General features: G+C 42.9%; 1 protein-coding gene across 7 annotated transcripts in view; it reads left to right on the plus strand.

The window, feature by feature from the left end:
* Positions 1–23757, plus strand: part of ATXN7L1 (ataxin 7 like 1) — a 286145-nt gene that overhangs the window by 94759 nt on the left and 167629 nt on the right. For 6 of the 7 annotated variants that reach the window (XM_049894455.1, XM_049894456.1, XM_049894459.1 and 3 more), the window contains exon 3: positions 1591–1695. The exons of the other annotated variant lie outside the window; for it this stretch is intronic. In XM_049894455.1, the coding sequence (XP_049750412.1) occupies positions 1591–1695 (105 nt within the window). The remainder of the gene's footprint in view (positions 1–1590; positions 1696–23757) is intronic. 7 annotated transcript variants of the gene reach the window in all.

Consider the following 23757-nt stretch of genomic DNA (forward strand, 5'->3'; position numbering starts at 1 on the left):
TTCCATATGTTTGTGTATTTTCCAGGGCTTTTTTTTTTTTCTGTTATTGATTTCTAGCTTCATTCCATTGTGGTCAGAGAAGATAATTGGTATGATTTCAATCTTTTTAAATTTATCAGGACTTGCTTTGTGCCGTAAAATGTGGTCTGTCCTGAATAATGATCCATGTGCACTAGAGTAGAATGTAAATTGTTCTGTTTTGTGGTGGATTGTTCTATATATGTCTGCTAAGTCTAGTTGGTTTATATTGTCTTTCAGGTCCTCTGCCTCCTTGTTGATCTTCTTTCTAGATGTTCTGTCCAATATTGAAAGTGGTGTATTGAAGTCTTCAACTATTATTGTAATACTCTCTATTTCTCCCTTCAATTCTATCAGTGTTTGATTTATATATTTAGGTCCCCCAATGTTGGGTGCACGTATATTTATAATTGTTAAATCATCTTGGTTAATTGACCCTTTTATCACTATATAATGTTCATCTTTGTCTTTTGACTGATTTTGTCTTAAAGTCTACTTTGATATTAAGATTGCCACCTCAGCTCTCTTTGGGAGCTTCCCTTTACTCTTAAAATCAGGTTCAGAATCCTTACCTTGGTCAACAAGGCTTATACGTTCTGGGCTTTCTCCAGCCTCACTCCCAAACACTACCTTCTTTTTCTTAGGTTTCACTTAAGTGGTTTCTCAGGTGCACAACGGTGTTCCCTCTGTGACCCTTGAACTTTCCTCCCCCTCCCCTGGACTTTTGTTTCTTTAACCCCTACTTCTCTTTCAGGTCTTAGCTGAAATGCCCCCTACTAAGGAAAGCCTTCTCCAACCCCTCAGACTAGATTAGGCCCGTCTGTCCCATGCTTTCATAAAACCGCATTTAACTCCTTAGTACTTGCCACAAATTATAACCAAGTCATTGCTTGTATAATTGTTTAATGTTTCTTCTGCTACCATAAGCTCCGGGAAAGCAGAAACCTCATTCTTTTTCACCGGTTTTCCTCAACACCTAGCACAATGCCTGGCCCATAGTAGGCACTCGGTAAACATTTACCAAATGAGTAATGGATAATGATGGTAGCAAATAAGCAAATAATGGACAATGACGTGCAGAGGTTCCATTTGGTTGGCATCTCCCTTAGGTAATGGGGAAACCCGGGTGACCTCTGAGGTCAAGGTGACTTCTCATTCTGCCCCAACTCCCCTCACCATTGTCTCTCACCTAAGAGACCTCTGCTTAAGTAGGAATGGGTTTGGGGGAGTCTCCCCACATCCTGAAATAGATAGAGCCTCAGTGGGCCCCAGCTAACACTGGGCTTTCTCAGAACAGGGCATTTCCCCATGTAGCACGTGACTCAGAGAAGCCCCTCCCCCCCCACACACACCAATAACCAATCAACAGTGGTAGCAGTTCCTTTCCCAGAGGAAGTGAGTCGGTTGCCCCTCTGAGAGTTATGACAAGCTGCATTCCCCTTAGTAAAGGTCATTGCATTTCTGTGTGTCTTGTTTGAAAAGCTGTCCTTGAAGAAATTCTAAGAGGAAATTGTACACCTTCTAAGACTTAATTGCTCTTTCAAAAAAAAATTGTTTTCATTTCCCCCACAGATATGCACTTATTTGGCCATTACCCAGCACATGACGACTTCTATCTCGTAGTGTGCAGTGCCTGTAACCAGGTCGTCAAGCCACAGGTGTTCCAGTCGCACTGCGGTAAGTGGACTTCTGCCTCCGGGTAGACGCATTTGCAGCCGCCGTTCCTGGGAGAGTTGCCTCCTTGCTGTCTCCTCGGCAGAGTCTGGCCCTGCGTCTGTCTTAGCACAGACTGCGAGCAAACTCTTCCTGGGGCTACTGCCTCTGCTCGCAGGGTAACTATTTTAGGAGCTCCAGTCCTTCTGCTGAGCCTCTTGGTCCTGTCAGAAAAAATGAGAGAAAGCCTGCACCTTGTTTAGGTAGACGGAACTAGACTGAAACCATCCTCCAACCTGGTGGTGGCCTCTGTGAAGGACAGAGGGAAGGGGAGAGCCATGGCATGAGGAATGACTCCTGCACACTGATATTTTCTCCCCCTGCTAGAGAAGGCCAGCATGGAGTCTCCCAGATTTACAAAGAGGAGGCTGTAGCCAGGGAATGCCTTATAGTGAAAACCCCAGGTTCAGCTTCTCCTTTTCCACATGTCCCACTTGTTAAAGCATTCAGGCATGTTTGGGAACTTGCTTCCCTATAGGTCTTAACTCCTTAGTGTAACATATTCCCTTTAGTTGGTCAACAGCAATTCCTGGACTCCCATTTCATACTGAGCCCTGTACTAGGTGCTGTGAACATACAACAGACAAAATCCATGTGGCCACGTCCTCAGGAACCAATGAACAGCTGTTTAACCTTAGACAAGAAGTCATTTAACCTCTCTGGGTAGAAGTTTTCTTATCTTTAACGGGAGTTGGACCACGTGATTCCAGAGCCCTTTCGGCTGTAATATGCTGTGAGTCCATAGCGGTATTCCGCAGCCGTTCTATTAAGCCGTGCCCCCTTTTGATAAGCATACAACCTACATGCCCTTCTTCAATGTTATTTAAAGTTTCAAAGCGTGTTAATATTGTGCCTAAAACAAATCAAAACAATTATAATATTGAATATGCTTTTATAAATTACGCATGTTCTCCCTTTCTCATACTCAGAATTTTCTGGCTTTCCACTGCCCCTTCAGTTAAGAATCACTGTTCTGTAATAAATAGCCATAAGATACAGGTAGTTGAGCTTATCTAAGTTCTTTAGTAAATGTATTTCGGAATATAGAAAAGTTTACGTATTTTTGTGTGTGTGTATACACACACACACAAACATACTAATATCATCCACAAATATGTATGTGTGTTTATATATGGATATGTATGATATATTCTACCTATACCATACATACACACACACATATAACTTATGTCTGTGTGCATTGTTCTTGTTGTGTGCCATTGAGTAGATTCTGACTCATAGCAATACTATAGGACAGAGTAAAACTGCGTCATAGGGTTTTCTAGGCCATAATCTTTACAGGAGCAGATCATGAGGTCTTTTTTCCAGCAGACCTAACTCCGCTGACCTTTGAGTTAGGGTTAGGGTAGGTATATTTTGTGTTTATAACATGTAGAAAGAGAATTTTGCTTAAGGGATACTTTCGTGCATTAGTACAAGACTTTATGACCTGCGCAAGGCAGAGAGAAGGTCCTAGAAAGTGTCCTAAAAATCACTCTCTAGAAAAGTGATTCCCCCTCCCTCTGCTGGGGAGGCAGAGGGAGGGGGAATCACTTTTCTAGAGAGTAGACACTTGTTACTTTTGGGAATGGAAAAGGCAAGACCAAATATGGGTGAAGTCAGCACAACCTGACCAAGACAAAGGCACTAAGAAATACATGAGGAAAAGGGCCAATTTTGGTAAATGCTGTAACATATACAATTTTGCAACAACAGTAAAAACAACCAAAAAGCATGTGTGATTCCATAGGTAGACATGAATGCATGTATGTGTATAAAAAGGCTTACATGAGTAAATGCACATGCGTGTATGGTTGTATCTAGAGACACATATATATATATTGTATGTGGTGCATATATATACACATACAGTGGGCCCTACGTATCTGTGGGTTCCACATCCCCGGATTCAACCAACCACTGATAGAAAATATTCACGAAAAGAAAAAGTTCCAAAAAGCGAAACTTGAATTTGCCACACGAAGAGCACTGTGCTAAAACCAAAACTCATTGCTATCGAGTTGGTTCCGATTCACAGTGGCCCTGTAGGACAGAGCAGAACTGTCCCAGAGTTTTCAAGGAGTGCCTGGTGGATTTGAACTGCCAGTTAGCAGCCATAACTCTTAACCATTACACCACCAGGGTTTCCGAGCACTTCACGCTGCGCTGAATCCTTGCAAATGAGGTGATGTGTAGGCGTCCCCTGCTGTAGCCTCCCACCATTTCACAGATCCTCAGTCTCTCTCCAGCACTTGTTGTTTGAGCATTATTCACCTCACGTCTCCTTCCTTAGCTGGTTGTATTGTGTGCACCCTTTGTTTCTGTGAAAAAATGGCTCCTAAAAAGCAATGGAGTGGTCAAAGCAATCCCTCAAAGGCTAAGAGGAAACATAAACTGCTATCTCTCCATGAGAAAATAAAAATCTTAGATCTTTTGAAAAGTGGCATGTGGTTTGGCAACGTGGGCCGTAAGGTTGGTAAGAACAAATCGAGTGTTCGCACAAGAAAGCCGAAAGAAGCTGAAGTTCGTGTGTTGGTGCTTCCCCTACAACAGAAAAAAAAATGGTCTCTCTGGTTTGTGATAAAGTGCTTGCAAAGACTGAGAAAGCATTAAGTGTAAGCATTAACAGCTATTTACATAGTATTTACATTACATTGTATTAGGAGCCCTGGCGGTGCAGTGGTTAAGAGCTCAGCAGCTACCCAAAAGGTCAGCAGTTCAAATCTACTAGCCACTCCTTGGAAACCCTATGGGGCAGTTATGTCCTGTCCTACAGGGTCTCTATGAGTCCGAATTGATTTGATGGCAATGGGTTTGGTTACAAGTTTACAATGTATTAGGTATTGTAAGTAATTTAGAGATGATTTAAAGTATACAAGAGGATATACGTAGGTTATATGCAAATACTATGCCATTTTATATAAGGGACTCGAGCATCCTCGGATTTTGGTGTCTGGGGGGGTCCTGGAACCAATCCCCCACTCAGATACTGAGGGACAGCTGTATATAACAAACCACATAGGGGGCACAGTTACAGAGACTTACAGCCAAAAAACTTGTGGGATTGGTTTACTGGATTAAAAGGCTTGGGACCATGGTTTCAGGGGACAGCTTAGTCAATTTGCATAACATAGTTCACAGAGATAATATTCAACATTCAATTTTGGTGAGTAGCGTCTGGGTCTTAAAAGCTTGTAAGCGGCCATCTGAGATACAGCTTTTGGTCACTACCTCGTATGGAGCAAAAGAGAAGGAAGGAAACCAAAGGCTCAAAGAAGAAACTAATCTACAGGACTAATAGCCCGCAGGAACCACGGTGTCTTCTAACCTGAGGCCAGAAGAACTAGATGGTGCTCGGCTATTACTACTGACCCTTCTGACTAGAGACACAATAGAAGGTCCTGGATAGAATGGGAGAAAAATGTAGAACAAAACTCAAATTCCTAAAAAAGGCAGACCTACTGGACCAATAGAGATAGAGGAACCCCCAGGAGTATCTGCCTAAGATAACTTTTGAATGTGGAGTTGAAGCTATTTCTGCAGGTCATTTTTCAGCCAAATAATAGATTGGCTTATAAAATAAACATTGTCACCTGTGAGTAATCTCTTCCCTTAAACAATAAACTCTGTGAAACCAAAGGCCAACATTTACCCAAAAGCAAAGATGAGAAGGCAAGGCAGAGAGGAGAAGCAACATCGGTGGGAACAGAACAGAGAATGGAAATCATGATGAGAATGCTGACACATTGTAAAAATTATAACCAATGGTATGGAACAATTTGTGTAGAAATTGTTAATGGGGAACCTAATTTGCCTTGTAAACTTTTGCCTAAAACACAATGAACATTATTTAAGAAAAAAAAGTGCTTGGTTCAGAGGCCAAGTCTCCTGTCCCTCCCTGCGGCCAGCTCTGTGGCCTTGGGCTACTTGCTTCATGTCTCAGGGCCTTGGCTTCCTGGGCTCATCCATGAGGAGGTGATTTCTGGGTGCTTCTAGTGCTAACATTTTAGTTTCTGGCAAAGTAAGCAGGAAAGGAGCAAGTCATGTGTTCTGTACAAGCTGAACTTCTTGCTCAGTGCTCTGTAGCAAATGACCCTCTCTTCCGCCAGGAAGAGAGAAAAGGTCAAACCCCTCCAAAGGGAAACCATAAGAGGCCCAGTTGTGGTGCTGCCAGCCAAGGTAACAGGTGGAAGAATCAAAAGCTGAGGAGTGGTGAGAAGATCCATCACAGGTCGTTGTTCAAGGAATAACCGTGAGAGCTCCGTGGCCAGTTGCTTCTGTTTGTCTCGTGAAAACACAGAAGCTAGATCTTCCTGAATGTCGTCATCATTCATTCACTCACAAGTATGTGCATTAGCGGTGCAAACAACAATCTCAGCTCTCTTGGGGCTTATAGTCTGTCATAAGACATCAAAACCATCACTGGGAACTTAATTCATTGGTGGAGCCTTGGATGGAGGGAACCCAAAGGGGGCCCTGGGATCCCACTGTGTCCTATAGAATTCTGCTGAAGGGCACGGCCCCAGCTAGCCAGCGAAGGAGGCCTCTAGGGCTTGGCACAGCTACTGTATATGCCTCCCTCTACCGCAGGCCTTTTGGTGTAACTGCCAAGTCTGAGCTCAGAGGGAGAGCTGAGAGCTTTGTGGCCACCTGCTCTAAGCGGTGACAGTAAGTTAGTTTGGGGATTTGGGGTTACTGGCCTCATCACTGGAACCCCAGTGTCCTTTGAGCTTCGTGCTAAGCCAGGTGACAATCAGTAATGGGGGATACAACTGGAACTCAGCAGTTGAAACACCAAAGCCTCCCTGGTCCTTCAGGCATGTGTCCCAGTGACACAAAATCCATATTGATCAAGGCCAGGAGAATGCAAGGCAGAGCTCAGGACACAGCGGCTCTTCAGGGGGAGGTAGCATTTCTGAGTTTCCCTAAGAACTCCTCCTATAGGTTCATGATTTTTTTGTTTGTTTTTTTACTTAATTTGACTAACCTTGCTATTTTCAACAAATTATGAAGAATGCCATTCTTCCCTGTAACAATAACAGTATCAATAATAATAGCCAGTAGTTATTAAGTGTTGAGTAAGCACCCCACAGGAGCCCTGGCGGTGGAACGGTTAAGCACTCAGCTGCTAACCAAAACATTGAGGGCTGGAACCCATCTAGTGGCTCCCTGGGAGAAAGATCTCTCATAAAGGTGACAGCCTAGGAAACCCTATGGGGCAGTTCTCTCTGCCACATGGGGTCACCAGGAGTCAATCAACTTAATGGCATCCAGCAACAACAAGTGTTAGGCAGTGTGCTCAGTGTCTTCCATATCTTTGCGCTGGTAATCCTCTCACCAGCCTTAAAAGTAGGTGCTAGTATCATACCCATTTAGAAGTTGAAGAAGCTGAGGTTTTGGAGGTTTGGAGCCTCACCCAAGGTCTCAAAGCAAGGAGTGTAGAACCTGATTTTGAACACAGGCAGCTTTGCTCTGGAGCCTGCATGCTTAACCACTGGCATTCACTGCCCCTCTGCACAGTTACATGGCCTTCCTGCCCCTTCCGTACTCTGAGGCCTGGCTCATACACTTGCCACGTAGCATGTCACAAGACAGGGCTCCAAATTCTTATTTTCTTAGCAGCAGAGATTTTGTTCAAATGTGTTACGTAGACCCCAATCTAGAAACACATATGGAAGCAGAGCTGCTGGAGTTGAAATTGGGGTGGGAGCTCAAGCCCCATCTGCCTAGCCTTTTCCTGACCTCCCTCTGCCCCTACCCACCAGGGCTCCTAAAACATCTTTTGAAGTTTGTTGATGTAGTGGACAGAACATGGGCAGATAAACCAGTTCACGTGGCGTCACTACCAACTCTGTGACCTTGGACAGGTTATGTCCTCTCTCTCCACCTCAGTTTCCTTGCCTGTAAAATGGGAACTCTGCCTGTCACCTGGCGTTGTTGGGAAATGACGGGTGTAAGGCACCTGCCTGCAAAAACAGTGAGCATGGGTTAATTTCCTTCTCCGCTTCTCCCCACTGCCCCTGGGTGGGAGTGATCTTCCCTCTGAATATCCGTGGAATTCTTCTCCTATGCTACTTCCCACTTTTCTGTGTGCACTTGTTTTCTGTGGATTGTCTTTACATATCTGCTGGGATGTACCTTTTCAACTCTGTGTTCCCTGCCCCCCCCCACACGAAATGCCTTCCTCAGTGGACTTGGCCCTGGGAAGCAGCCACAGTGTTCAGTGGGAGGGATACTGCCAGGAGTGAGCATACCTGGGATCATATCCCAGCTCAGCCTCTGAGATCTGAGACCATGGGTTTGTCACCTTGTTAAATGTCAGGGGGCTGGACTACGTTTTCTGTTGGAAACATTCTCATCCTTAGCGCCTGTGATTCGGCTCCTAGATTTTAAGGATGATGTGGGGGTGGTAGCATGTAGAGAGACTGAGGCAGAGGTGGGTGCACGGGTAGCATTCAAAATCTTGGTATACTGGTTAAGTTAAATGTATGTATGTGTATGTCTATGTGTGTGGGGGGGGGTACATGTGTATGTATAGTCGATTTTCATTATTTGAACTAGTTTTGTCCTGTAAAGTCCCCGTAAATACCAAACCAGCCTTGTTCAGCCTCAGCTGGGAAGGCACACACTGCTCTGTGCGTGAGCATGTTTGCAAACTACTGGAAAAACACTGCAAGTATTGAGTTTGGGGTTACAGATAAATTTTCGTAAGTAGGCAAATTCACAAAAAGTATTTGTAAAAAATGAGACTCAAATGTGTGTGTGTGTACATACACACACATGCATGTTTACATATTTGGTTCTGGGGACTTCAGAGCTTGGTGGTGATATGAAAAATAGAATGCCGTAATGGAAAACTCATGAATTTTGGAGTCAAACAGTCCTGGATTAGAATGCTGATTTTAACATTTACTAGCTGTGTGACCTTGGGCTAATTACTTGACCTTTCCAAACCCCATTTTCCTCATCTATAAAATGAGGGTGACAATTCCTGCTTGCAGAGTTACTGTGAGGAATAGAAATAAAGTATCCTGGCACGTGGTAAAGGAATAAAGAAAGGGCAGCTATTATTGGCAATAAAGTGAGGTGATTTTTTATTAAGTTGAATGTTTCTTATGAAAAATGAGAAGACCAATTCAGTCAAGTGCTTCCTGTCTTCGTTTCTGCCCCGTCCCAGGGGATATGCACTCTGAGGTCAGCCTACTACTTTTGCCTGTGATTCATCTTTAGCTTCCCACACTCTTGGAGGCAGGAATTGTCAGCTTGACTGTGATTACATTTGCCACGAGTCCTGAGGACTTGGCTTTACAAATATTGGTTTACACTCACATTAGGCCCCAATGTCCACTCCTTTGGAAATGCCACAGTGCTCCAGTACCTCTCTGATTCCCTGCTAAGGTCCATCCGTCCTTTACAATCCATTATACAGGGGTGACAATGACTGCACTCCTTCCTGCTCCTGATGTTGTGCCCCAAGGTGGTGTCCCAGACATAGAAAGCAGGTGCAGCCTCTGCTTTGAAGACGCTCTGCTTGGCATGGAGATGGAGCCCTCTGGGAGCCTGTTCTGTGCTACCCACATGTGCTGGCCTCCTTAGATCTGTTTCCTAAGTCCATGCCAAGGGCCCTTTAGGCACTTGTTAAACCTCTACCCTGGAGATCTAGGGTTTCAGGGGACTGCTTTGTTTCTAAAGTTTCTTAGATGAGCTGATAAGTTGTAGAAACGTGGAAACAGAGAAAGAAAAGGGCTCACCTAGGGCTCCCCTAACCCCACTCACCTGGTGGCACGTTTATCCCTAGTAGCTTTCTGTCCCAAGTTGTGGCTGATGCATTGACATGATGTGAGAGCTGGAGCAAACCCCAGTGGTTTTACCTCTCTGGGCTCAGTCTGCTTAGATCTAAATGCCACCTCTACCACTTACTAACTGTGTGAGCTTAGGCAGGCTGCTTTGCCTCTCTGTGCCTCTATTTCCTTATTCTTAACATGAAAATAATAATTTATCTCTTGAGGTTGTTGTGATAATTAAAGAAAGGAGCATATGGAAAATACTTAACAAAGTTTGGGTGGAACAAAGTTTGCTTTAAAAAATAAAAAAATTAAGGTATCATTGACCTTATACAAAGGTATTTAGGGAAATCTTGTCCAAAGGGTTTTGACTTATAATCACTGCAGAATGGGAGAGGAGACGTTTGTGACTCTTATTCTTGTGTCAGTGCTGTGGTGGGTCCCAGCCTCAACCCAGAGAGGGCCGTTCACCATTCTTCCAAAAAGAACTGTGTGAGAGTGAGCGATTTTTGTGTGTGCACGTGCACATGCACACCCATGTATGTTGCACAGGACAGAGGGTGGAGACGAGTGCTGTGTCTATGCACAGGCATGTATATAAGCTCAAAACAAGGAGGTACAAGGTGCCGACAATGGAAAATAGATTTTTATTACTTTTAGTAATTGTTTATGTTCTTAATCAATTTTGAATATTGTAATTAAAGAGAAAAATAATGGGTATATCCAAGTTGTAGCTTTTAATTGGGCCGAGTATTTACGAAGTTGTATGATTTGCCTAAATGAAAGGAGTATGATTTTTTTTTTCTGTCCTTCTGGTGTATCTGTATTACTGATTATTATAAATCAGGGTTTCTCAACAGCAGCACCATTAGCATTTTGGGCAGGGTGTTTCTCTGCTGTGGAGAAGGTCCAGCAGCATCCCTGGCCTCTACCAACTAGATGTCAGTAGTACCACCACCTCTCCCACCACCAGCCCCTTCCTTACCCCAGTCGTGACAACCAAAAACGATCACAGACATCACCAGTGTCCCCAAGGGGACAAAATTGCCCCCAGCTGAAAACCTCTGCCATAAAATATAACATGCCCCATTTGTCATGTTATATTCTGTGCAATTCTTATTTAAAATTTCTTCCAAATTAAACTGTATGTGTGCATGGATACATGAAGCCCAGAAGTAACTTCTGTGGGGTTGTATCAACAACTAGAAAATTGACAATTTCCCGTTCCACAGAGGACCCGTTCCCATGATAGTCATGTGCAAAGCATAAAACACGGTATGTCCATGAAGTTGTAGTCCTTTTCACTTCAAAACTTTTGTTGAAGAATTTTTATTTTTAATTAAAAAGAAGTGGTACATCTGTGTACACATTCCCTTAGGAGTTGTTCAGCCACATTTTGTCCTCGCCCTCTGAGCAGAAAACCATACAGCGCATCTCCCCACCATCAGACAAAGTTAATCCATGGGTATCACCGCTACTAAAAAATGTGGTTTAGGACCAAAGAACCTAGATGTCATTCAGCAGACAAGAGAGGATTAAATTTTTTTCTCTGTCTCTGCGAGGGCTTTTTATTCACTTTTCTGATTACATGTTGAATGCCCTTCAAGTAGCTGTTTTGCATGTTGATGGTGATGCAGTAGAATTTAATGAACTGTGAGCTAAAGCAGGGAGAGTGAGCTGCAAAATAAATGAGTGATGGTGGCTCACTCTTGGAGTGAGGCATGGTGCGTCCTGTACATCCTGATACTGGTATTGACCGGATGCCGAGAGCAGTGGAGTTCAGCCGTGCCGCACATGGGAGCCTAATTAATGAAGCTCCAGGGTTCTCAGCCACTGTTCTTTTTATTTTGTCTATGTCCATGTGACCTCTTGTTGAGGAGGAAACAAACCGTTTGTGTTTCTGATCCCTAGAGAAAGTTATCCCTCCGGATATCAGTGCCCCCTGGGCTTCCCAAGGTATCACCAGCCAATTATCCAACCAGGACCTCATTTCTGTAGGTGCTGATGGCCAGAGTGCAGGGCTTAAGGTTTTTAGTGTTGTTGTTGTTTTTTATGAATTATGTTGGAATTATTTGCTGCAGTTAATTTTTGGTTGTTGTTCTTGTTAGTTATCTTTTATGAGACTTGATCTTTTACACCAGAGAAGTATAAAATAAATAAAGGAAATTGGTCTCATTGAATGTATTCTTTGTCAAGTTTGACAGCGTTTATTAAAATGACTTGGCAAGAACGTGTGAATCTATGCAAACTTTATTTTGTTAGTGGGATTTTTTCTTTTCTACTTTAATTTGATGAATGAGGATTGTATCCCAGAGCCAAAATTAACTCCTGGATTGATATATCTTTCGGGCTCCTGGAAACAGAAACAATGTCTGCTGTTTCTTATTTTGTCTTTTGATAAAACCAGTTGCCATCAAGTTGATTCTAACTAATGGCAACCCCATGTGTGCCAGAGTAGAACTGTGCTCCATAGGGTTTTCAGTGGCTGATTTTTCAGAAGTAGGTTGCCAGGCCTTTCTTCTGAGGTGCCTCTGGATGGACATGAACCTCAAACCTTTCAGTTAGCAGCCGAGCCCGTTAACCATTTGCACCACGCTGAGGTACTTTCCATAATTCCTAGTAAAATGTCTGTCATATGATCAATACTAAGGAAATCCCTAAGGAAAGACTTGAAGGACCGGTTGATTAGCAAACAGTTATAACTTGAATCAAGCATTACACTGAGGGAATCTGCACCTAAATAGGATGACTTTTTGGTCCACTTCAGATTTTTCTATGCAAATTTGCTCCAGCTCCAGTTATGGGCTAATGCTGGGTCCAGAACGTAGCTGGTTGGCCAGATCCCAAACGCTGACTTTTGTTTTCAGTCTGCTAATGGCAGGTAATGATAATGATAACAATAAAGTTAACACTTACTGAGTACTACTCTGTGCTAAGCATTTTTCATATTATTTCATCCTCTTGCCACCCTAAGGTGCTATAGTTATGTTATCCCTGTCTCACACCCAAGGAAAGAGAAACTCAGAGGATTCAAGAAATGTTTTCAAGATCAGGCTGATAATAAGCATTAGAGCCAGAATTCCAACCCAAGTCTGAATCCAGAGTGCTTTTAACCTCTCTGCTGGTTCAAGGCTTTGGATCTCAAACTCCCTACAACACTAACTAAACTTCAGTGCAAAGAGTTTTCATCTATAAGATGCTGGAGAGCAAATGACAGGTGGGGGCAGGTAAGCTTCATTTCTCTTTTTCACCTTTCTGAACTACACCACTGATCTTGTCTGCTTATTGGCATAGGTGAAGAACTTGGGCACAGTTTTGAGGGAAAGGGAAGAAGAGGGATACACCCATAATAGTGAATGTTTTTAAAACCTTAGCCACAGCATTTTTTTTTTTTATTGTGCTTTAGGTGAAAGTTTATAGCTGAAGTTAATTTCTCATACAAAAATTTATACACATATTGTTTTGTGACCCCAGTTACAATCTCTGTAATGTAACAACACACTCCCCCTTTCCACCCTGTGTTTCCCGTGTCCTTTCAGCCAGCTGTTACCCGTTTCTGCCTTCTCATCCTGCCTCTGGACAGGAGCTGCCCATTTAGTCTCATGTATCTACTTGAACTAAGAAGTACACTCTTCACCAGTGTAATTTTATGATTTATAGTCCAGTCTAATCTTTGTCTGAAGAGTTGGCTTCAGGAGTGGTTCTAGTTCTGGGTTAACAGAGAGTCCAGGGGCCATGTCTTCTGGGGTTCCTCTAGTCTCAGTCAGACCATTAAGTCTAGTCTTTTTTATGTGAATTTGAGCTCTGCGCCACACTTTCCTCCTGCTCTGTCAGGGACTGTCTGTTGTGTTTCCTGTCAGGGTGGTCATTGGTGGTAGCCGGCCACCATCTAGTTCTTCTTGTTTCAAGCTGATAGAGTTTCTGGTTTATGTGACCCTTTTGTCTCTTGGGCTAATATTTTTTGTGTGTGTCTTTGGTGTTCTTCATTCTCCTTTGCTTCAGGTAGGTTGGGACCAGTTGATGCATTTTAGATGTCTGTTCGCAAGCCTTACCCTAGACACCACTCACCGAAGTGGGAAGCAGAGTATTTTCTCACTAAACTTTGTTATGCCGGTTGACCCAGATGTCCCCTGAAACCATGGTCCCCATACCCCCGCCCCTGCTACTCTGTCCCTCGAAGTGTTTGGTTGTGTTCAGGAAACTTCTTAGCTTTTGATTTAGTACATTTATGCTGACTTCCCCTGTATTGGGTGTTGTCCTTCCCTTCACCTAAGATAATTCTTGTCTACTATCTAGTTAGTGAATTCCCCCGTCCTTCCTTCCCTACCCTCATAACCATCAAAGAATGTTTTCTTCTGTGTTTAAACCTTTTCTTAAGTTCTTATAATAATGGTCTCATACAATATTTGTCTTTTTGCAGCTGACTGTTTTCACTCAGCATAATGCCTTCCAGATTCATCCATGTTGTAAGATGTTTCAAGGATTCATCATTGTTCTTCATCATTGCATAGTATTCCATTGTGTGACTATACCATAATTTGTTTATCCATTCATCTGTTGATGGGCACCCAAGTTTCCATCTTTTTGCTATTGTGAACAGTGCTGCAGTGAACATAGGTATGCATATATCTATTCATGTGATGGCTCTTATTTCTCTAGGATATATTCCAAGGAGTGGCATTGCTGGATCATACGGTACTTCTATTTCTAGCTTTATAAGGAAGTGACAGATTTCCAAAGTGGTCGTACCATTTTACATTCCCACCAACTGTGCATAAAAGTATTCCAGTCTCTCTACAACCTCTCCAGTGTTTATTATTTGGTAATTTTTGGATTAATGCTAGCCTTGTTGGGTGAGGTGGTATCTCATTGTAGTTTTGATTTGCATTTCTCTAATGGCTAATGATTGTGAGCATTTCCTCATGTATCTGTTAGCCGCCTGAATGTCTTCTCTGGTGAAGTGCCTGTTCATATCCTTTGCCCATTTTTTAACTGGATTATTGTCTTTTTGTTGTTGAGGTTTGCAGCATCTTGTAGATTTTAGGGATTAGATGCTGATTGGATTTATCATAGCCAAAATTTTTTTCCTGGTCTGTAGGTTGTCTTTTTACTCTTTTGGTGAAGTCTTTGGATGAGCATAAGTGTTTGATTTTTAGGAGCTCCCAGTTATCTAGTTTCTCTTCTGGTGTTTGTACATTGTTAGCTGTGTTTTATATTCTGTTTATGCCATGTATTAGGGCTCCTAGCATTGTCACAATTTTTTGTTCCATAATCTTTATTATTTTAGATTTTATATTTAGGTCTTTGATCCAATTTGAGTTAGTTTTTGTACATGGTATGAGGTATGGATCTTGTTTCATTTTTTTGCAGATGGATATCCAGTTATACCAGCACCATTTGTTAAAGACTGTCTTTTTCCCATTTAACTGACTTTGGGCCTTTGTCAAATATCAGCAGCTCATAGGTAGATGAATTTACATCTGGATTCTCAATGTATCTATTGTCGTACCAGTACCAGGCTGTTTTGACTACTGTGGTGGTATAATAGGTTCTAAAATCAGGTGGTGTGAGGCCTCCCACTTTGTTTTTCTTCTTCAGTAATGCTTTACTTATATCTGGGGCCTCTTCCCTTTCCATATGAAGTTGGTGATTTGTTTCTCCATCTCATTAAAAAATGTTGGTGGAATTTAGATCAGGATTGCATTGTATCTGTAGATTGATTTGGGTAGAATTGACATTTTCACAATGTTGAGCCTTCCTATCCGTGAGCAGGGTATATTTTTCCACTTATGTAGGTCTCTTTTTGTTTCTTGCAGTAGTGTCTTATAGTTTTCTTTGTACAGGTCTTTTATGTCTCTGGTTAGACTTATTCTTAAGTATTTTATCTCCTTGGGGGCTACTGTAAATGGTATTGATTTGGTGAGTTCCTCTTCAAAGTTCTCTCTCTTGGTGTAGAGGAATCCAACTGATTTTTGTATGTTTATCTTGTATCCTGATGTTGTTGTTGTTAGGTGCTGTCAAGTCAGCTCTGATTCATAGCGACCCTATGCACCACAGAACAAAACACTGCCTGGTCCTGCGCCATGCCCACAATGGTTGTTGTGCTTGAGGCTATTGTTGCAGCCACTGTGTCAATCTATCGCATTGAGGGTTTTCCTCTTTTTTTGCTGACCCTCTATTTTACCAAGCATGATGCTCTTCCCCAGGGACTGATCCCTCCTGACAGCATGTCCAAAGTATGTAACATGCAATCTCACCATCCGTGCTTCCAAGGAGCATTCTGGTTGTACTTCTTCTAAGACAGATTTGTTCATTCTTTTGGCAGTCCATGGTATATCCAGTATTCTTGCCAGCACCACAATTCAGAGGCATCAGTTCTTCTTCTCTTTTCCTTATTTATTCTCCAGCTTTCACATGCATATGACGTGATTGAAAATACCATGGCTTGGGTCAGGTGCACCTTAGTTTTCAAGGTGACATCTTTGCTTTCCAACACTTTAAAGAGGTCCTTTGCAGGAGATTTGCCCAGTGCAATGCGTCTTTTGATTTCTTGACTGCTGCTTCCATGGGTGATGATTGTGGATCCAAGTAAAATGAAATCCTTGGCACTTTCAGTCTTTTCTGTTTATCATGATGCTTATTGGTCCAGTTGTGAGGATTTTTGTATCCTGATACTTTGCTGAAATCTTCTACTAGTTCCAGTAGTTTTTTTGTGGATTCTTTGGGGTTTTCTGTACATAAGATCATATCATCTGCAAATAAGAAAACTTTTCCTTTTTTCTCATCAATTTGGATGCCCTTTATTTCCTTTTCTTGCCTTATTGCCCTGGCTAGGACCTCCGGCATGATGTTGAATAAGAGCAGCAATAGAGGGCATTTTTGTCTGGTTCCTGTTCTCAAGGGGAATGTTTTCGGACTTTCTCCATTTAGGATGATGTTTACCCACAGCATTTGAAAGAAACCTTTAAATATTAGAAAGTGAAAAGCAGGAAGCTCGTAGAAGCAGTGGAGTGGGTACTGCATGGATTCCCACAGCAGTTCTGCCTGCAGTTTCTGGTTTGTTCCCAACAAATGAGCAGACCCATGAAACCCACAAACAGTAGGTCATTTCCTCTGTACTCAGTGAGTCAACTCTTTTGCATGTTCCCATGAATTGAGTAGAAATGTTGCAAGTAGACACTGAGCAGGTATAATGGCTCAGCTCAAATTTAAAGATAGCTTAATAAGATCTTCATAAATGCAGGATTATTGGATTCCGCTTTAAGTGGGGGGGAAAAAAAGTACTTTTAACCTCATCAAAGCCTATTTCTTGAAGGCTAAATTGCTTAGAATGACCTTCTTTGGAGTCATGTAGCTTTGATTCATTCATTTATCTGAAAAAATATTTATTGAGCACCTACTATAGGCCTGGCATTGTTCTAGTGCTGCAGATAACGGTGGTGAACAAGACAGATTAGGGCATGGCCTTCTTGAAGTTCACATTCTGGTGGGTTAACTAATGTAAACAGATACACCATCAAGTTGTATGAAGAGCTGGCACAAGAGTGTTCTGGCAGAGAGCACAGGCGAGGCATGTGTAAGGCTTCTGAGAGGCAGACAAGGGCCAGAACTGCAAAGCTTTGCAGATTAGTGTCAGGAATTTGGATTTCATTCTGGGTGGGGTGGGAAGACACTGGAGGACTTTGAGGGAGAGAAAGACATGCTCTGGTTTATGTTTTTAGCAGCTCACTTTGCTGTTGTGGAAACTATGCAGGGGTAATGCAATAGCTAGTGGTAGCAGACCATGTGGCAGTGGAAATGGAGAGAAAAGGATCGACTTGAGATCCATTTTGGAAACGTAGCTGACAGAATTCTCTGGTGGATTGGATTGGAAAAGGAGAGTCAACGTTTAGAGTTAGGGAGAAGGGGAATGGCCAGTAATTTGGCAAGAAAACCAGCAAAGAATGACATCGTGGAAGCCAAGAGAAGAAAGTGTTTGTCAACCATGGCCAATGGCAAGAGGTTGAGTGAAAGGAGAACGAAGGAGCCGCTAGATTGGTCATCTGCAGGTTGTTGTTGACAATAGCCATTTTAGTTGTGACTTGGGATCTTTCCCAAGTGCAGATACCTTCATTTTTATACCACTAACAGACTTCCTTTTAGGCTGGCAATGCCCTGAGTATTTTTCAGCAGTTGTGCTGAGCTCAGCTGCTGTCCGACCAAATTGTTAGCTGCCCCCTCTGCACCCTCCATTCTTGTGTCCTACAGCACTGATCACTGTGCACTGGAGTTATCAGTGAACCTTAGATGGTAAGTCCTGAGGCCTGGGACTGTGCCTTGTGTATTCCTGTATCCCAACATTGAGCAAATTTCCTGCTTTGTGGTGGTGGTGGTAACTGCCGTCAGGTCGGCTCCCAAATCATAGGGACCCCATGCACAATGGAATTAAATCCTACTCAGTCCTGTGCCATCCCCTTTTGTGATCCACAGGGTTTTTATTGGCTGATTTTCGGAAGTAGATTGCCAGGCCTTTCTTAGTCCTTCTTAATTTGGGAGCTCCACTGAAACCTGTTCAGCATCATAGCAACAGGCACACCTCCGCTGACAGACGGGTGGTGGCTGCTCATGAAGTGCACTGGCCAGGAATTGAATTACACACATGGAAGGCAGTAATTCTACACTGAACCACTACTGTCCCCTGTTGCATTTTATAGATGTTCAGAAATGTTTGAGATGGACAAATGACAAGTAGAAGGAAGGCCTCCTCTAACCCCAAATTCAAATGTTCTTGGCACCCTCTACTTTCCCCAAATTAGCATTTATCATAGCTATGGCAAATGCTTGTTTACTTATCCATCCCCTTCACACACACACACACACACACACACACACACACACACATGCGCCCACCCCCCCATCCCACCCACCCCAGACTGGAGTTGCAGGGAGCCAGGAACCCTGTCATGCTCACTATTATATTTCCTGAGTTAACAATGAGTGCTGCATCTAAAGTCGATACTCTGTACTTTTTAAAAAATGAATCTTGGAAGGAAAGAGGGAGGAAGCGAGCAGGAAGGGAAATTATCTTGCCAGTTGTGAATAAGCCAAATTCCACATGCAAGTGAGTACATTCATTTGGAAGATACTGCTACTTGAAAGAGAATTACCATCTCTGTTCAGGTGCTGTTGGAAAGGCTGATGGAGGGGGAAACATCCCTTCCTCCCTGAGCGCTTATGAGGCTGCCGCTTTGATCCCTGACCACAGCTGATTTCTGGGGGGTTGTCACTGTGACATGATCCCCTGGCTTCTGACTCATCCGGAATGTTCTCTCTGCCAAAGCTGCTCTATTCCATTCCTTAGAGCTGTATCAACCAAGAAAATTAGGGTAACAATCATAGCTTTCTCTAAATCAGAGTAAAGAATGTTACCAGCACTGATTCAAAAGGTCATTTTGGAATTGTCCCCATCCTAAGCATTAAGTACAGCAGCATTGCCCAAACAGTGCTGCTTCCCGGATAGTGAATCAGTACTCTGAGAGCAGGCATTTGGGCGGACACACACCCTTGGGAAGCACTGCATGCCAGATTCCTCTCCTTGGAGAGTCATTGTAGCTGTTAGCCTATTAAAAGCGCTAAGAGATCTTGGAGTAAAAAACAAAAATGCCTCTATTTTACTTTGGAGTCTCATCACTCTTAACTTACTTGAATTCAACCGTAGGCAAATCCAACCATAGGTACTGAGCAATAATAATAATATACTTTTTCCCTCTAACAGCACGGCCTCAGACATAAGCCCACCCCTTCATCAGGTGTTCAAGCAGAGAAACAAAGATCTTTTCCAGCCCTGGAAGAGAAACTAGCCGTGGAGAAAGCCCACTATCCCCCAAACCATGTGTACTCTATAAAGCGAAAGAGTTTTCAGAGGTGGTTTTGATTATACAGGAGTCCCCAGGTGATGTAAATGGTTAACACTCAGCTGCTAACCAAAAAGTTGGAATTTTGAGTCTACCCAGAGGCCTCTCGGAAGAAAGTCCTGGCAATCTACTTCCAAAAAATCAGCCACTGAAAACCCTATGGAGCACAGTTCTACTCTGACACACATGGGGTCGCCATGAGTCAGAATCAGCTCGACAGCAACTGGGTGGTTTTTGTTTTGTTTTGTTTTATTATATACAATTTTCACCTCACACACTGTCAGTAGAACCTAACTCCCTTCGAAGCTGCAACTCCGTCATCACAGTTTTCCTTTAACCCCAGTTTGGAAGGACCCCTGGAGTGTCCTGTCAGGAGCTGATTCTTATTGCCTTGTCCTGGATCACTGAGCGTTACCTCCGAAAGTGTTATTGTAAGGTGTTATCAGGTCAGCTCTGACTCATAGAGACCCTATGTGCAACAAAACGAAACACTGCCTCGTCCTGCACCATCCTCACAGTTTGAGTCCATTGTTGCAGCCACTGTATCAATCCATCTCATTGAGGGTCTTCTTTTTCACTGACCCTCTACCAAGCGTGATGTCCTTCTCCAGGGACTGATCCCTCCTGACAACATGTCCAAAGTATGTTAGACACAGTCTTGCCACTCTTGCTTCTAACAAGCATTCTGGTTATACTTCTTCTTCCAAGACAGATTTGTTCGTTCTTTTGGCAGTCCACGGTATATTCAATATTCTTCGCCAACACTGTGACTCAGAGGCGTCAATTCTTCTTCTGTCTTCCTTATTCGTTGTCTAACTTTCGCATGCATATGAAGCGATTGACAACACCATGGCTTGGGTCAGGTGCATCTTAGTCCTTAAAGTGACATCTTTGCTTTTTTAACACTTTAAAGAGGTCCTTTGCAGCAGATTTGCCCAATGCAAAAGTGTTACATACTAGAAATCTCTGCCTTGGGGACTCTACAGATCTCTAAAGAAAGCTCCAAGCCCTATTGTTTCCAAAGTCAGAAGGCTTCTTACCATCGTGTATATACTTACTGTGGCAGATTTTCCATTTTTCTCTGGAGAAAGGTGCTGTTAAATCGGTGTGGCATCTTACAATTAATGGCATCCTGAAACGGAGGAAATACTGCACTTATCAGTCTGTGCGGGACCTCTCATCTGTGCGTTCACAGGGGTAACCACTTCTGAAAATGAGTGCAAAGTGGGGATGCTACATGTGAGACACATGGGAAATAAATAGGTTCCAGGGGAAAATGCAAATTGGGGGGAATAAATGGAGAAAGAGTAAGTAAATGACTGGACTGCAATGAATCCCACTTCACATGTGATGAATAATTTTTTTTTTTTTTCCAGAGAAATCAACTGTATTCTTTTAGAATACTGGAACTACAGACTTCTCTCTAAGCTTTGGTTTCTGACTGACCTGTTATTCGTGCATTCATTCGTTCATCTGCTTGCTTACTTCTTTATTTATTAACATTGCAGTTACTTTGCTTTTCTCCCCCTAAGTTATGTCTTCAGATTCTCAAGAGTTTTCCAGACGTACGTTTGTCTAAGACAAGTGTGTTGTGGATGTGGTTTTCTGCCCATCTCTATAAATGGCTGTCCCCACCCCATCTGTAACCCTCTTAAACAAGTACCTGCCTCGTACAGGAGGGCTACCACGTAGGTCCTCATTAATAAGAAGATTGTATTGACACTGGCCCTGACACAGCCCTAACTCAGTTACCCCCCATTACTGTCAGCTCTGGGGTGTCATCCTGATGACAGCGCTATCTTACGTGTTAATTACATTTACCAGTGTGTACAAGGAGATAAGGGCTAGGAAAGAGCTCTTTTCAAGTGCTTCTACCACTGTCTCAGCTGCCACTGTCATATACTTAAAACTTGTGACGTTCACCCCATGAATCTCTAGGGTTTGGTGATGAGGAATCTCCAGTCCTCACAACAGACCTTTCCCTCAGCTGTGCTTCCAAGGTGAGACGTGGCAATGGTGGTGGTGTGCAGAAGGGCTGGGAGACCAGCAGGGAGGCCTAGAGGAGGAGGGGGCGCCCCTGAGAGCTACCTCGCTCTGTGACTTGTATGCGAGCCAGGAAACCACCGGGCTGCTTTGACTACTGTGGTACCCCATTGCATAGGTTGAAGAGCTGTGGTCATCTCCTTTATCTTTTATCATCCAATTACCGCCACCCCGCCCCCTACAAAACTTGTAGAACTACCTTCAGTGTAATTTGATGAACACTATCATGATCCTGTCTGTCTTCCATCCTTTTCAGGTTGTTTGCATTTTTCATTTCAAAATTTGCTTAATTATTCCGCTGCCACTGGAATTGTTTTGGGCTGGCAGCACAGTCTAGAGGGAAAGACTAGTGGTCTGGTATTGGTTTTGTTTGGGGAAATTTCTTTAGGGGTTGGTGCTGTCAACCCCTTGGGACACGTGACCCTGTCTATTTTCTATATGCAGCGCTCTCCACCCATTTTTCAGAAGAGCCTGGCCCTGTGAAAGAGCATACAGAAGGTCCCATACAGACGGTTAAGTGCAGTATATCCACCATTCCAGGATGCCATTAACTGTAAGATGCCACATCAATTTAACAGCACCTTTTTCCAGGTGCCAGGGGCACTTCAAGGACAGTCTCTTTATCCAACAAGCAGTTTTTCTCAAGGCTGCATTGGCAAGCAGGAAGAGATGGTATAGAGTGGCAGAACAGGGCACAGGCTGGGGAATGAGCCAACAGCAGTTTCTAGTGCTGTGTACAATGTGGTCATAATTAACCCAGGCACATCCCTTCTTTTCTTTTGGGAGTCAGGTGCTTCACCTTCACTTCGGTGTAGAATTTAGCTAGAAGTACAAAATAATGAAGCTATAATGATCTGGGGAGTTTCCTGTTTCTTGAGATACTCTTGATAAATGACATGTAAATTAACCTGGTCCCATAGCAACTAGGCCACACATAGGGAAAAAATCACACTGCTGTCAAGTGGTAGTTTAGGAGCATACTTTTTAGTTTTCAAATATAAGGAAGGGACTTTACGGTTGTTCTGGTTTTTATTTCTAGTTTATAGTGATTGCAGAATGTTGGTTAAGTTACCCATTTATAACTTATGATACTTCCTTTATGATTAGTTAGTGTGTGATCAGTTTTTATACATGTCTCCTGTGATTGAAAAATTTGTATAATCTCTCTTTTGTGTGCAGGGTTTTATGTATTTATTGTTTTTTGTTTGTTTGTTTATGTCCTCACCATCTTTTGTCTGTAACCTCTGAGGAAAAAAAAAAAAAAACCTGTTGTATTAAGTGGATTCCAACTCATAGCAGCCCTATAGGACAGAGTAGAACTGCTCCAGAGGGTTTCCAAGGAGCTGCTGGTGGATTTGAACTGCCGACCTTTTGGTTAGCAGCTGTAGTGTTAACCACTGAGCCACCAGGGCTCCAGTCTCTGAGAAGGGGGTTTTAAATCTCCTATTATGGTTGTGCCATGGAGTCATTCCTGACTTACAGCAACCTATGGGAAACCCTGTGGGAAGCCCTGGTGGCGTACTGGTTAAGTGCTATGGCTGCTAACCAAAGGGTTGGCAGTTCAAATCCACCAGGCACTCCTTGGAAACTCTATGGGGCAGTTCTGCTCTGTCCTGTAGGGCTGCTATGAGTCAGAATCGACTTGACGGCACTGGGTTTGGTTTGGTTTTTTGTTTATTATGGTTGTGAGTATGTCAGCCTCTCATGTGACTGACAGATTTCGCTTAACAACTTGGAGGCTGTGCTGTTGGATGTATATAAAATTATGACTGTCATGTCTTTTTAGTGGTAACTTCTTCATCCCTACCAATGCTTTTCACTTGGCTCTGTTTTATCTGATTAGTATTGCTACCCAATTTTCTTTTGGTCAATATGTATTTGCCTTGTATATCTCTTTCTGATCTTTTGTTTTCAACTTTTTTGTGTCATTTGTTGTAGGTGTCTCTTATAAGCAGTATATAGCTGGCTTTTTTAAAAGTCCAATTTGATAGTGTTTTTTTTTTTAATAGGTGAGTTTTATCCATTTACATTTATTGTGATTACTTTACACCTTCTCCTCACTTATCGACTGTCTCTTTATCTGGCATTTCTTATTTACAACAATAGTGAAAAATCTACTGTGCAACTAATTTGCATATTAATGATGTACGTCTCACAGTAATGAATGCCAAGGCATGAGTTAAGAGTAATGCTGGCTGTGATGGTTTATGGTTGTGTGGTTGGGACATGATTGTCGGTGGTTTGGCAGCTATGTAATGATGTAATCATCTGTTTTGTGATCTGATGTGATCATCCTCTGTTTTCGC

This window comes from Elephas maximus, chromosome 8 (genome assembly GCF_024166365.1).
Source record: "Elephas maximus indicus isolate mEleMax1 chromosome 8, mEleMax1 primary haplotype, whole genome shotgun sequence".
Lineage (NCBI taxonomy): Eukaryota > Metazoa > Chordata > Mammalia > Proboscidea > Elephantidae > Elephas > Elephas maximus.